The sequence below is a fragment of the Lepidochelys kempii genome, chromosome 11 (genome assembly GCF_965140265.1).
Source record: "Lepidochelys kempii isolate rLepKem1 chromosome 11, rLepKem1.hap2, whole genome shotgun sequence".
Classification (NCBI taxonomy): domain Eukaryota; kingdom Metazoa; phylum Chordata; order Testudines; family Cheloniidae; genus Lepidochelys; species Lepidochelys kempii.
Genome location: NC_133266.1, coordinates 56,873,948 through 56,888,005, shown reverse-complemented (window position 1 = coordinate 56,888,005; position 14,058 = coordinate 56,873,948). Strand labels below are relative to the sequence as shown.

Below are 14,058 nucleotides of genomic sequence, written 5' to 3'. Positions count from 1 at the left end.
CGGCTGCCAGCGCCAGACCCGCCCCCATCTCTAGCAAGCCAATCACCGCGCAGCAGCCGCCCAGACGACGCCAATCACCGTGCTAAAAGTCCCTCACGTCACTGCTATGTGGACTGCGGTGTCCTACCCTCGACACACCCCCTCCCACACCCACCCCATGACTCTGGTGCGAGAGCGCGACACAGAGCTACGGGGCCGCGCGCAGTCACAAGGCTTAGGGTTGGCTTTGTCGGGGTTACATAAGGCTGGGAGCAACAGGGGCGGGGCGAGTGCTGGAATCAGCCCATTGATTGGCCGAATGGAGTGACACTCAGCAGCTCTTAAAGTTACACAGGCTGGCGTCGGGAGGAGTAAGACAAGGCTTTGCGGCGTGTCCTCGCGCCCCCTGCGTTCTGCGCGCGGGGCAATTCCCCCACGAGCCTTCTGTCCCGGTTCCCGCCTTCCAGCTCCCCCACTGCCCAGACCCTGCTTCGTCTCCAAGCCTCCCCTCAGACTCTGCCCCGCCTGGTCTCGCTTCCCCGCGCCTCAGCCCCCACCACTGCTTATCCTTGGTCTCCAGCTTCCGGCCCCACCCCTCAGATCCTGCCCTGTAGCCCCCTGCCCTCGTCACCAGCTCCCCCTACCCCTCAGACCCTGCCCTATAGCCTCCTCCAGTGCCTGCCCCTTCCCCTCATCTCCAGCTTCTGCACCCCTCAAACCCTGCCCTATAGCCCCCTTCCCTCATCTCCAGCTCCCCTTCACCGGAGACCCTGCCCCTCCCCCCACCTTGAACCCTGCCCTATAGCTCCCTCCAATGCTTCTCCCTTGGCACTAGTTCCCCCGCCCCTCAGGTCTTGCCCCTTATCTCCAGCTCCCACTCCCCACCCAGGCATAGTTTAACTTCTATATTTTTGGAGCAGCTCCAATCTAGGCAATGGGGCTGTGTATGGCAGGGGGTATGGGGGTCCAAATTCTGTGAGGCTTGCATTTTGGGGTGGCAGTGCTCCCCTGCCTCACAAACTACACCCATACTCCCTTGTCTCCAACTCCCCCATCTACACATTCCAGGCCCAGCCCTGTGGTGTCCAGTGCTCCTGTCCTCACAGACCCTGCTCCTTTGCTGCCTGACCACTGCTACCTCCCCCCAGACCCAGTCTGTGATGTTTTTATATTTATTATTTCTAAAGAGAACTGACGGTGCACCTAACTCCAAGTAATACTACTTTGTGCATAACAAGGAAGTTTACCTTGAGCATTTTACTCAAGTACAAAGGTCAGTGCCTCTAAACCAGAGATGGGCAAACTATGCCCCGTGGGCCACATCTGGCCCGCAGGACCGTCCTGCCCAGCCCCTGAGCTCCTGGCCCGGGAGGCTAGCCCCCGGCCCCTCCCCTGCTGTTCTCCCTCCCCCGCAGCCTCAGCTCACTGCTCCACTGGCGCAGCGAGCTCCTGGGGCAGCACAGCTGCAGAGCCCGGCCTGACCCGGTGCTCTGTGCTGCGTGGCACGGCTGCCTGTCGTGGTGCATCTGTGCTGCCAGCCACCAGTGCTCCAGTCAGCACGGTAAGGAGGCAGGGAGCAGGGGGGTTGGATAGAATGCAGGGGCGTTCAGGGGTGGTGGTCGGCGGTGGGGGGGTGTTTAGGGGTTGGAGCAGTCAGAGGGCAGGGAACGGGGGTTGAATGGGGGCAGGGATCCCGGGGGGCAGTCAGGAAAGAGAGCAGGGGTTGGATGGGGCCAGGGATCCCGGGGGGGCAGTCAGGAAAGAGAGCAGGGGTTGGATGGGGCAGTGGGGGACAGGGAGAAGGGGTGGCTGGATGTGGCAGGAGTCCCAGGGGGGCCATCAGGAAGGAGAGGGGGGGTGGATGGGGCAGTGGGGGGCAGCCAGGGGAAAGGGGTCTGGGGGGATTCAAGGAGAAGGGGGGGGGTTGGATGGGGCAGGGGTCCCAGGGGCGCAGTCAGGAAGGAGAGGGGAGTTGGATGGGGCGGCGGAGGGTGGTTAGGGGGAGGGGGTCCAGGGGTGGTCAGGGGACAGAGATGGGGTTGGATGGGGCAGGAGTCCGGGGGGGGCTGTCACGGGGCAAGAAGGGCGGGGGGGGGGGCATGACTGGCTGTTTGGTGGGGCACAGCCTCCCCTAACCGGCCCTCCATACAATTTCAGAAACCCGATACAGCCCTCAGGCCAAAAAGTTTGCCTGCCCCTGATCTAAACTCTGGGGCTTTCAGGGTTACAGAGTCAGCTTTGTAACCCTGGAGAAATTACATACCTAAGCAGATTTCAGAGTATTACCTAAGCAGAGGCTGCATGTAGGTCTATTTTCCAGGTATCTGGACCCTGTTTAAGAGTGGTTAATATACTAGGAACGGTAAGAAATAGTATTCAGAAGATCCAGTTCCACAAGTTGGCATAGTTAGGGAACTATAAAATACTCTCTACCAATAAAAACCAAATTAGAAGAGTTCCTATGGATTTTTTTCCCTTTGAGTAACCAGCTGTCTTCATACACATCACTAACTACACTGCTCGTGTTCACTAGTGCCACATCTTGAATGCCCTTGAGAATTAAGGACATTTAACACTCTCACACTCAGGACTTCAGTTTCTAACAGCAGAATTACTACAAGTTTTTTATGATAGGTTATATCAGTTTATTACAAAAATTTAGAATGTACATTAAAAATTAATAAAAGTGGGTTCAGAATAGGTATTTCAACAGTTAAAATATTTCATGGTGTTATCCTCCACTGTTATAATTCCAGACTATTTTAATAGTTATTAATTCATACTTGTACATAATTCATCTAATTAAAAAAAAGTCCCAAAAGCACAAGACAATACCATTAAGAAATTACAACTATCTTACAATTATTTTAATAATCCTTAGTCTTTTTATTTACAATATGCCACTTTGAATTTCAGACTTCTCTTTACCCCTGAGGGAATTTTGCGCCACTGCACATGTGCAGAATTTACATCTCCTGCAAAGGGAAGCCACAAGAACAGTCATGCGACCCTCCCCAGGAGTATTTTTGGGTGCCCAAAGCAGCTCTCAGAGAAGTAAATCACTGTGAGGCAGGGGCAGGACTGGGGAAGACCAGGCTGGTAGCTCCTGCCCTGCGCCAGGCTCAGCTGCTAGGACTTCCTCTTTCCTTGCATGGCACCCACCCCCCGATTTCTCCCCCAGTTGCAAACTGTGCCCTCCCCTTCCCCCCTGCATCTATTGCTCCTCAGCTTCAGGGAGAGGGATCCCTGCACAGGGAGCTGCTCCCCCATCCGCCCAACCCCCATGGATCCATACCCCCTCATACCTGGACCACTCCGACAAGCCAAGCACACCCAGATCCCCACCCCACCGAAACCCTAACCAGCTGCACCTGGATCCCTCTCTCACTGGGCTTCTCACACCTCCAGCATCTGTACCCCACCACTGAGCCCCCCAAACCCAGACCCCCCTGAAGAGCTCTATCCTCCCCACACTGACCCCCTCTGATGAGCCCCCACTTCCTTCACCTGGAACCCCCTGCAGAGTCCCATTACCGCTGCACCCAGAACCCCCCAACAAGCCCCTGTGCATCCAGATCCCCCCTGCACTTGGATCCCCCACTGAGCCACCTGCACTCAGGTTACCGCACACAGAACCCTCTCAACCCACCCCTGGATTCCCCCACGCTAAGCCCTGCCACACTTGGTTCCTGCCTTGCCAAGCCTGCCTGCCCACACCTGGTGCACCTGGATGGAGGGGAAGGGCCCTGGGGTGTTTCTGGGACAGGCCCAGTTCTAGCACTGTCAGGGTTGGGTGCAGCCTCACCGCCGAGTCCGAATCCCAAGGGGTAGCTGCACAATGATCTCCCACCTCTGTGCAGCCAGTGGCCTATGCTCCCCAATGCTATGTGGAGCCTCCACATTTATTTGACAAATAAAATTTGTAGAGTTTTGCAGAATTTTAAAATATTGTGCACAGATTTTTTTTTTTTTTTTTTTTTTGGCGCAGAATGCCCTTATAAGTATCTCTTTTAACACAGTCATAAATACAAATTATTCAAGGGTAGTGCCCTCCAAAACTCATATGTAAAAAAGCAGGTTTTATTTAATCTTCAGCCAGCCATTTGGCTCCTGACTGAGAGTATTGTACTGAGGCACAGAAATGTAGTGTCAAGTTCTGTATCACTCAATATAAAAATATGCCATGACTGCATTACATTAATAGGCTAATGGAGAGGGGTTTTTGGTGCGCTCTCTAATCAGCATCTTCAGTCAAGTGCACCCCCACCAAATGAATTACTATTAGAGCATGCCTCATTAAATTTTACTTTCGTTTTTCAAAAATCCTCTTCTAAAAGGGTTGTGTGGTTTTATGCAATGTATCTTACTCTGTGAAAAGTAGTTCTTACTAAATGAATGGGAAAACGGATTTGTAGATAGAACATTTTAAATGCATGAATCAAATAGTTCAATTGCAATGAGCCATTTTGAAAATCCTTGCTTACTTTTCTAAAAAAGAGATCCTCTTCACTTGAGTCTTTTCAAAATATATCCTCCTCAGAGTCATCTGTAGCATCCTTGCTATTAGCAATTGCATAAAACTCATTATTAAACAAAGATATCATCTCTTTGGATGGCTGAAACTGGTTGCAGCAAATCTTATTTCGGTGCATATAGGCCCTGATCCTTAAGATATTTTCAAGTAGGCTGTCCTGCAGTCTGTTCTTTAACTTGGTTTTTATCAAGTTCATTTGTGAGATTGTACACTCCACGGCTGCAGTGCTGAAGGGTAAGGTGAGAAGGGCAAGGGCAAATAATCCTAGCTCAACAAAATCCTTATCACCAACTTCATCTGTGTGTTTTGCAACTTCTATCCAGAACTGTTCTATTTGGCTATCTTCTGTGTTCGTCCATGAGACTGCATCCAGATTTCTCCATTGCTGTTTCAACTTGATATGATCCCCTCTACACAAGGACAAAAAAGACAGGGTTGAGAATTCAGGTTTTGTAGGACTGAGAACAACTGAAGGGCTCAGAGCGCTGAGAGATTCTAGATGATGGACATTTGGAGGCAGTCGGAGCTTTATTTGCTTAGCAAACTCAAGGATACAATCTCGACATCTGCTTTGGATGGTATCTACTGTATGTGAGGAAAGATTTGCATTTATTAATTCTGATAGGAACGCTGATCCAAAGTTAACCTCTGAAAGAGGCATGTAGTTCCTGTTACAGTGAATATCATAATTTACAATGGATGACCATGTTGTAAAGACACAAGGTTTCATGACTCTTTGTACCAAATTCTGATAGAACAGCATTAATTCAGCAATAAGGTTAACTGGATTAACTGTTTCAAATTGAAATAACTTGTTGATCCTGTTAGCTTCCTCAATAAGAGGCTGCAGAAAAACAAGATAGAGTCTATTTACTGGGTCAGAATACATTTGATAGAGAAGCTCAGCACTGTAGTCCCTTTCATTGTCTCTTATAGACTGAAAGTGCAACATCAGGGCTTCATACTGATCAAGTACTCTGTTAATACAAGGGCTAATGGACAGCCATCTTGTCTCAGTAAGCTGCAGTATTTTCAGGAAATTCTCTCCAACACTGATGGCAGCATACAGTTCATGGTACCTCTTCTGGTGGAAAGTGCTATGGGAAAACCACAAGTATGTCCGTGAAACCATGTACTCTATGTTCAATGGAAGCACATCAATGGCTTTTGAAGAACACAAATAGAGAGAGTAACTTACATATTTGATGAAAACTCCACAAGGATTGAGTTCATAAAACTTTTTGAGCAATGAATTCTTATTTCCACATAAGCTTGTATTGAAACCATCAGCAGCAATCCCAACACACCTTTTTATGTTCAGCTTGTTGTCATTTAGAAATGTCAAGAGTGCTTCTGTGATAGTACCACTTCTAGTCAAGTTAATGATCCCTGCAAAGGATGATACAATACATTTAAGCTTGTTGCTGAAGTATCTTACTATCAAGCAAAGTTGCTTTTGTGCTGATACATCTGTACTTTCATCAATGATCAACGAGTAGTGTCCATTGCCAATGTCTCTGAGAAGTTCTTTGTGTACAGTAGGACCAATGACATTTCTAATCAGTGTGGAACATTTTGTTTTATGCAGACTAATGTCCTTCTCTGCTATCCCTCCAACAATGCAGCCTAGGTGATCCACTGTGAAAATGCTCATATGGCAAGCTATGTGTGCCGCTAGCTTCAGTGCGCACACATTAACAGATTGATCCAATTTGGCTTGCGTGATATCATCATCAAATGAATTTTGGTTTTCAACTTCAAATTCAAATGAATGTTTTTTCATATCAGAAGAATGTGAAAATAAAGCAACATGTCTCTTGTGCTTTTTTGTTTTACTGTGTGCAACCAAATCACTATGATGGGCTCTGATTTCACATGCGCAGTATTTGCATGCTGCCTTTGTGTCATCTCCTGGTACACTTCGAATCCATTCTTTTAATCCAGTTTCCCTTTCCCAATCTCGACAGTATCTTTTTCCATACTTTTCCCACTTCCCAAGTGGTTTAGGTGCCATCTATGGTCATGTGTTATAGGCTTCTCTAAGAACATAAGATTCCTTAAAAATAAAAATAGACAATTACTCTAAAACTCCCAAGATAAAAGTAACATGAACATTTTGAAATCCCTTATTGGAGGATTAACAAAAAATGGTCACATAGAAAAAAAGAGGATTTCACCAATAAATTCTGACAACCAGTTCAAACTCTTCAAAAGGCAAAGGCTTGCTAAACCTTTAAAGAAAATCTATATGCAAGTGTAACTCAGGGTCCAAATATTCAAATTTGTTAATTTTCATCTGACTATAAACTGCTAGTTCAAAAAGTTCAGAGGTACTTTAACAAAACTGGTAGGCAGCGAATTTTTACAACTGTAGGATGCCTTCTTCTTCCCAAATGGGAAAAAGTTATACAGGTCATAATTAACATGTTCCCACAAGCTATTTTACTAATAAATGTCTTGTGCCTAATGTCCAAGACTGGGATTAGGAATGCTGGGTTCTATTCCCAGTTCTGTCCAGGCTTCTTGTGACCTTCAGCAACTCATTTAGATCTCTAATTAGGCACCAAAATAAAAATTGACTGATTTTCAAAGGTGTTGAGGCCCTCAAACTCTCACTGACTTTAGTGGAATCTGAGGATTATCAACATTCGTAAATTTGTGCCTAATTAGGGATTTAAGTGCCTAAGGGTAGACACACAATTTTAAAAAATTTAACCTCAACTCTGTGTTTTGGTTTATCCATTTATAGGGACAGTACTTTTCTACTATGCAGACATTTTGAGTCTTAATTAATGTTTTTGAAGTGTTTTGAGATCTTTGGATGGAAAGCAGTATGTAAGAGAAGTAAAAATTAGTCTAGCTGAATATTTTACAATTTTATAATATTACTCAATATATCACCAAAATAATCTCCATATAAAAGATATTAATCCCCACTCTTCCAAAACGTGCATACCCTGCATTAAAGGGAAAAAATGTCCACAGAGGATCTAATTTCAGGTTGTATTATACAAATTATATTATCAAAGCAAAAGGGGAATGGACTGCTCACGTTACTAGTAATGGTATAGAACTCTTAAAGGACACTGGTTCTAATCAACTCCCAGGTGGTTCGGGCCAGATTTTGTAAGGTATTTAGATGTCTAAAGATACAAATAGGCTCCTAAATACCTTTAAAAGTCTGGCGCTTGATGACTGAAAATCATTGCTGTCTGGTAGCTGCTTAGTGATCTATGAAATTAGTTGATGGTTTCAGTCCAGTTGCCTACATCAAGTACCATCATTGCAACTATTACACTTGGTGCCAGTCTTAGTAGAGAGGCCAAAGACAGAATCGGTCACATGACTAGATCAACAAAAGAACTTGGGCATTTCAGTGCCTAACTTTTAGGCACTTTGCCACCCACAGCCTGGCTCAAGCACGTAGGCTACCCATACAATGCATGGGAAGAGATGGACATCTAAGAATGAGATCACAAAAGCCAGAATAGCGAGCAGGGATCCACCTAAATTGACCAATAGGAAATGCTGAGGAGAGGTGTGGGTACCATGTGCCACCACTCAAAGGCATTAAAGTGCCTAAGTCCACACTAGACTAAGTGTCTACCTCCACTAAATATTCTCGGCCATAAACCCTCTTCTGGAATGAGGTATCTACGCTGTTTTGTTTTTTTAAGACATGCCACAGAGAAGGTGGTGGACCCCCCCTTAATAATTTTTAGCTCAGTGATTAGACCATTCACTCAGGATATAGATGACCCAGGTTCAATTCCCCCTCTGCCTGATGTGGAGAAAGGATTTGAACTTGGGTCTCCCATGAGAGTACCCTAATCACTGGCTATGGCATAATCTGATACGAGTCCCTCTCAGTTTATCCCATGGAAGCTGTTCCACTGTATATAAGTAATTACATATGCACTGGAACAGAAAGAGAGTGCGAATGACTCTATAGCTGTTAGTGGCTTTGGCACTCACCTAGCATGTGAGACATCGAGGTTCCAGTCCCCCTGCTCCAATGCATATTTGATTATTTATAAAAGTGGAACAGTTTCAACAGGAGAGAATGAGAGTTACTTGTCCCAGAATACCCCATAGGCCAGTGGTTAAGGAAATCACAAAATAAAGGAAGACAAATTCAATTCCTTTCTTCACCTCAGGCACAGGGAGAACTGAACCTGGGTCTTTTACATTCTGAGTGAGTGTTCTAACCACTGGGCTAAACATTATAAGGGGGCAGTACCACCACCTCCTCTTTTATGCAGGAACACCTTCTGGATCAGGCTCTACAGGCAAGATAGGCAGAGGAACACTTAGTTTGAGGATCCTGCTGGGGCTCAGGTGCCCAGACACCAAGACTGAGGAGGCTGTACACATGCTCCCTTGGAAAGGGAAATTCAAGCACCTTTAGACTTTAGAGTGAGACAGCAGGTGAGCACGGATTTTGAGGATCTCAGTGGTGCTTTAACATTGGCCTTAAGCACCTAAATCGTTTTGTGGATCTGGCCCACAGTGACTAGACTTCACTCTCATCCCAAAACTGATCCTGCAGAGTGAGGCATAGGCTCAGTGACAGCCGGTAACGAAGGCAAAAACATCCCTATGTACTTTTTTTGTGAATACTTCTTCAAGAATGTCAACAGTCATCTTTCATGAGCACTAAATTCAGTTAAAATCCCAATATGTCTTTGGTTTCAATCCTATTCTCTGCATCAATCTAAAAAAGTTGGTAAACATCTTTGATTTTTAATTTCCAGCTCCCAAGAAAAGTTTCCTGGGATATTCAAAAAATGAAATCTAGCAACATCATTTTCTTTTCTTAAAAAAATAAATACAACAAAGTTTCAAGAAATCTGTGCGAAGAAACATAACATTTCAACACAGTAAAAATACTCCAATGAAACATAAAATACATAGAAGACCAGAAGAAAAAATAAAGGGTGAGTATTTTAAGCCTTAAGAGCATCAGACTTGATTTAGTTAGAAGCTCCTGTTCTGTAAATAACTTTATGCTGTTCCTTCTCTTCTGGTACCAACCTTTCCTTTATTCAGAAGTACTCCTCTTGACCACCAAGTAGTTTCTCTTCTCCCTGTATTTCTCTTGGTGTCTTGGAGTGTGTCTATCACTGTTGTTGTAGAATGCTTACTCAATGCCATAGAAAAATTTTGAAACCAGCAACACCCCCCCTGTTCGTTACCAGAGGATATCAAGATCTACCAAAAAATAAAAACCCAACCTAATTCTCAGCAATATTTCTGAAGAATCAACAATCAGAAACAATTCTAAAACAAATTGTAAAATATTTTTCCATCTGTCTATGTCAGACATTTCTAACATGCCTATCATTGTAGTAAGGGAAAAGAGCAGGAAATGCAGTCTCGCTGTCTACTTTATGTAAATGTACTGTACTCTGATATCTAGGTGATGCTCACATTAAAAATCCCTAAAAAGAGTAGAATCTAAGTCCCATATACATTGAGACACATTAATTTGTCTGTAAAAGATCCTGTACTTCATCTCTGCTCCTTTCAGCTTTTATTTTAATTTCCTCCTATTCACCCCTTATATATGTTTTTTTTGCTTTGTACTCTGAACTTTGTCAGGTTTGGTCTTGGCCTGATTGATCTATAGAGCCCTGAAAATCTGCGGATTTATATCCACAGACCATTTTTGCCGATCGCAGATCACATGTGAATATAAATTTTGTATCTAGAGCCCTACAACTCTGCGGATATCTGCTTTATATCCACGGATGGGATATGGATACAAATTTCGTATCTGTACAGGGCTCTACTGATCTATTCCAGTAGGGAAGTTCCACATTCAAGGTGCCTTTTTTTTTTATTAAAACATTTATATCACACTGTCCTAATGACCAACAGAGAGCTTTTTTGATATTATTTAAACTTGGTTTCCCTTTTAAAAAAGAGAAGCCACCAGCACAATCAATCCTATAATACCAAACTAGAGCATACATTTAGAATAGACGAAAAACTGACTAGAAAGTTTAACAGATTCATTTCAACCTTCTGATTACGAGTTAAAAATACTTTTACAATATCTAACACTTTTCAGAGTCATTTTATGTGGGCAAAGGGTGGTTCCTAATCGGAGCTCGCAGAGGTGACCATATGTGATCATGGATAATTACGGTTTAAAAACCATTGCATTTTTAACATGCTGTATTTAAAACTGGTTCTATAGATAGTTGAATAGTGCAGCTGTATGGGATGCTCCATTGGCAGCCAAAGCAGTAATAAAGCAATTTTTCTTTTATAAACACAAAGACTTTCAGAGTTCCTTCCATCGAAATAACTAAGAATGCTTTACACACAACTGTTAAGGCAATACAATTCTGTGAGACAGGGAAATAGGCCAAGTCACTAACTATTCTGTTTCAAGGTGATACAAAGTGGTGGCAGAGCTTTTGGAAATTAAACCCAGAATTCCTTTCTCCTAGTCCTATGCTTTAGTCACAAGACAATGATAGAAAGCAATAAGAGCTTCACCAGCATGTACATGGGGATCTCAGGACATTGAGCCCCCTGGTGAGGCAAAGATGGAAGAAAGTCACTCCCTACTAGCTTAATCATGTATTTAATTGTGAAAATATGTACAGCATTGGCAAAATTTCATAAGAAATTGTAAGCTAAAAAAGGAAGCTGAGAACATTAACTCTCTCAAAAGTAGATAGCAATGGAGTTGGATTATGTTCAACTGACGGAAGGTCATCTAGAATTTGAAAGCAAAGCTAGACCTCTACATTTCAGATGGAATTTAAATGTATAAGGAACAAGGGTTCTCAAACTGGGGATCGTGAGGTTATTACATGGGGGGTAATGAGCTGACAGCCTCCACCCTAAACCCCACTTTGCCTCCAGCACTTATAAAAGTGTTAAATATAAAAATGTAGTTTTAATTTATAAGGGGGGGCACTCAGAGGCTTGCTGTGTGAAAGAGGTCCCCCAGTGCAAAAGTTTGAGAACCACTGATCAAGAATATTAGAAAAGTTTCAGGTGAAATGAAAACTGATGAGAGACATGAACTATTCAATGGAAAATACACAGTAAGTTTTGGAAGTATTATTGCATCTATTTATATTTTAGAAAGTGGAAGCAGAGACATGAAATCCCTGCTGAGAGCTCTACAGATGCTTTCATGACAGTGTTTCAGTGGTTAGGGTTCTTGGACTTAGGAGACCAGGAGTCCAATTCTTACACTCTCAGACGCTTCCTGTGTGACCATAAGCCACTTACTTAGTGTATGACTATCATACAGTGCACTGCTGTGGCATAAACACATCCTACATCAACAGAAGGGTTTTTTCCATCAACGTAGCTAATCCACCTTTTAGAGATGGCAGCTAGATCAAGGGAAGAATTCTTCCCTTGATCTAGCTGCTTGTACAGTGCGGGGTTAGATCAACCTAACTACATCAACAGGACGTTAAGTTTTTCATAGCCCTGACCAAGGCAGTTAGGTCAATCTATTTTTAGGTGCAGACGAAGCCTCTGTCTCCATACCTCAGTTTGCCATCTGTACAATGGGAATGCTAGCACTTCCCTACCCCTGCAGGTTGTCGTGGAACGTGGAGATAAATATGTTGAAGGCTGAAGCAGGGACCGGCCCTAGGGAGCGATTTCAGTACCTAGACCATCCCTCTCCTGTGGTCTCCCTGCCCTGGGGCTCAAGGCTCCTGTCCGTTAGTCGGTCTCTCTCTGGGGCCCCCCACTCAGGGCTGAGCGCCATTGACCCCCCACCCCGGGCTCCGCGAGTTCACCCCGCCCCCCTCGCACACCCGGGCTCGCCGCGCCACTTCCCGCCCCGCGCCCAGGGCTCTGGGCGCGGGAAGAGCCCCCCCGCGACCCGCCAGGCAGGGCCGCGGGCCTGCGCCCTCCCTATACCGCCCCCTCCCGCTATAGCTGCCGCGCCTAGGCCCCTCTTACACGCAGCGGCCCCTGAGCTCGCCTCCCTGGCTCGGGGAGCCAGTAAAACAAAGGCAGCACGCACCGGGCACCAGCGCTTCCGGGCGGCGCCTTCCCATCACTCCTGCCGCCTCGGCCGGGGCCGCGCCCGCTCCAACCATACAAGCAGGGCCCAATCAGCGCCCGGTTCTTCTGACTGACAGCCCGTTGTCCCACAGGGCTGGTTGCTCCCGCCCAGACTCCCTGATCGACAGCAAAGCCACCCAATCGGCTGTTGCTCAAAGAGGTAGGGGGGTCGGCACCCGAAGGCGCTCACTGCAGGCTTGAAGGAAGCAGCGCACGGAGAGCGTGTGCCTTCACAACGCCACCTGCTGGGCGAAGGAGGGAGAAACTGCAATGTCATAACAGAATGAGGTTAGAATCTGTTATGCAATTAATATTAACCATTTGTTAAATATTAATATAAAATCGCACTCAGTAAATGGACAGTGCCCTTATATTCATGAAAGTGGGCTCTAAACCAGACTTTGTTGAAAACACTGCAAAGGACATTTGGGATGAGCTAAATGTATTTAGACTAAAGGTTAGTCTGTTAAGTTTAGTCTTTAGAAAACATGTTATACTTTTGTTTTATATGTAACCTGTTGTTTCCATTATTCTTACTCGCTATCTCTTAAATCTTGATCATTGACAATAAACTTATGTTTGTTTTAACTATAAATATATCTCAGTGCTATGGCGTTATACAAGGAACTGATCACTAGTTGAATTGTTCAAGCAGGGGTGTATACTGTTCCTTTGGGGACAGCAGACCTGGTATTACTGTGAGTGTTCAGTGGATAAGGGGCTGGCCACTCCAAGGGAATGTTTCAAAGAGGCTCGGGTACCAGAGTATACCTATTGTTAACCTGCAAGGCAAAGGAAGGGCTGACATAGCCCAGAGAAGATTGTTTGGGTAGTTAGCAAACTGGAGGTAAGAGCTGACTTCTACCAAAGCACAAGCAAGCCCCTCTCTCACTGGAGGCAGGAGGGTAACAAGGTGACTCACAGTCCTGGGTAGCTTGAGAACCATCACAGTGGCACAGTCATGGCAGGATTTACTCAGTTTGCTGTTTAGCTAAGGATCACATTCCAAGCACTGAAGTTTAGAAACAGATATAAACAGAAAATAATCAACGGTAACCTTTTCTATATTTTGAGTAAAGGAAATAGTATAAAAGAAGGTATAAGATGACTAACCATAATGAACAGCAAAAAGACAACCTGATGTACCAAAAGGACTTGAGGTCTAAAAGACTGGAAGTGTCATGAAGTTAAGCATAAGCAAAACTCTCTCTCGCTGAAGGCAGGAGGGTAACAAAGTGACTAACAGTCCTGGGTACCCTGAGAACCATCAATGTTACACACATTAAACTCCTGCTACACTAAATTCTTGTCTCTCTTGATCTCCCGGCCTAGATCTCCAAGAGACTCAACAAATAATCCTTTCTGTGGCTATGGGAAGAAGGGGTGGGGATGTCAATAAAGAGAGTCTAGCAAAACATGAACTGATAGAAGGGAATATAAAACTAAGGGAAGAGAAGAAAAGACCCTCACCATCTTCCAGCTATTTGAATGGCCAG

General features: G+C 45.0%; 1 protein-coding gene across 9 annotated transcripts; it reads right to left on the bottom strand.

Annotated features, from left to right (window-relative positions):
• Positions 1 to 4,307: 4,307 nt before the first annotated feature.
• Positions 4,308 to 13,422, bottom strand: LOC140895771 (uncharacterized). Of its 9 annotated transcripts, none has more exons than XM_073306296.1 (3): positions 12,522 to 12,686; positions 9,548 to 9,724; positions 4,308 to 6,569 (listed from the first exon to the last, which is right to left on the bottom strand). In XM_073306296.1, the coding sequence occupies exon 3, from the start codon at positions 6,525 to 6,527 to the stop codon at positions 4,500 to 4,502; it is 2,028 nt and encodes a 675-aa protein (XP_073162397.1). In that variant the 5' UTR covers positions 6,528 to 6,569; positions 9,548 to 9,724; positions 12,522 to 12,686; the 3' UTR covers positions 4,308 to 4,499. The 9 variants fall into 9 exon arrangements, with proteins under 9 accessions (XP_073162397.1, XP_073162399.1, XP_073162396.1 ...); XM_073306298.1 differs by lacking the exon at positions 12,522 to 12,686 and adding an exon at positions 12,458 to 12,473; XM_073306295.1 differs by lacking the exon at positions 12,522 to 12,686 and adding an exon at positions 12,035 to 12,271.
• Positions 13,423 to 14,058: the final 636 nt, after the last annotated feature.

Excerpts from the sequence above, each read along its gene's own strand:
- LOC140895771 (XM_073306296.1), bottom strand. The coding sequence starts at position 6,527 with ATGGCACCTAAACCACTTGGGAAGTGGGAAAAGTATGGAAAAAGATAC.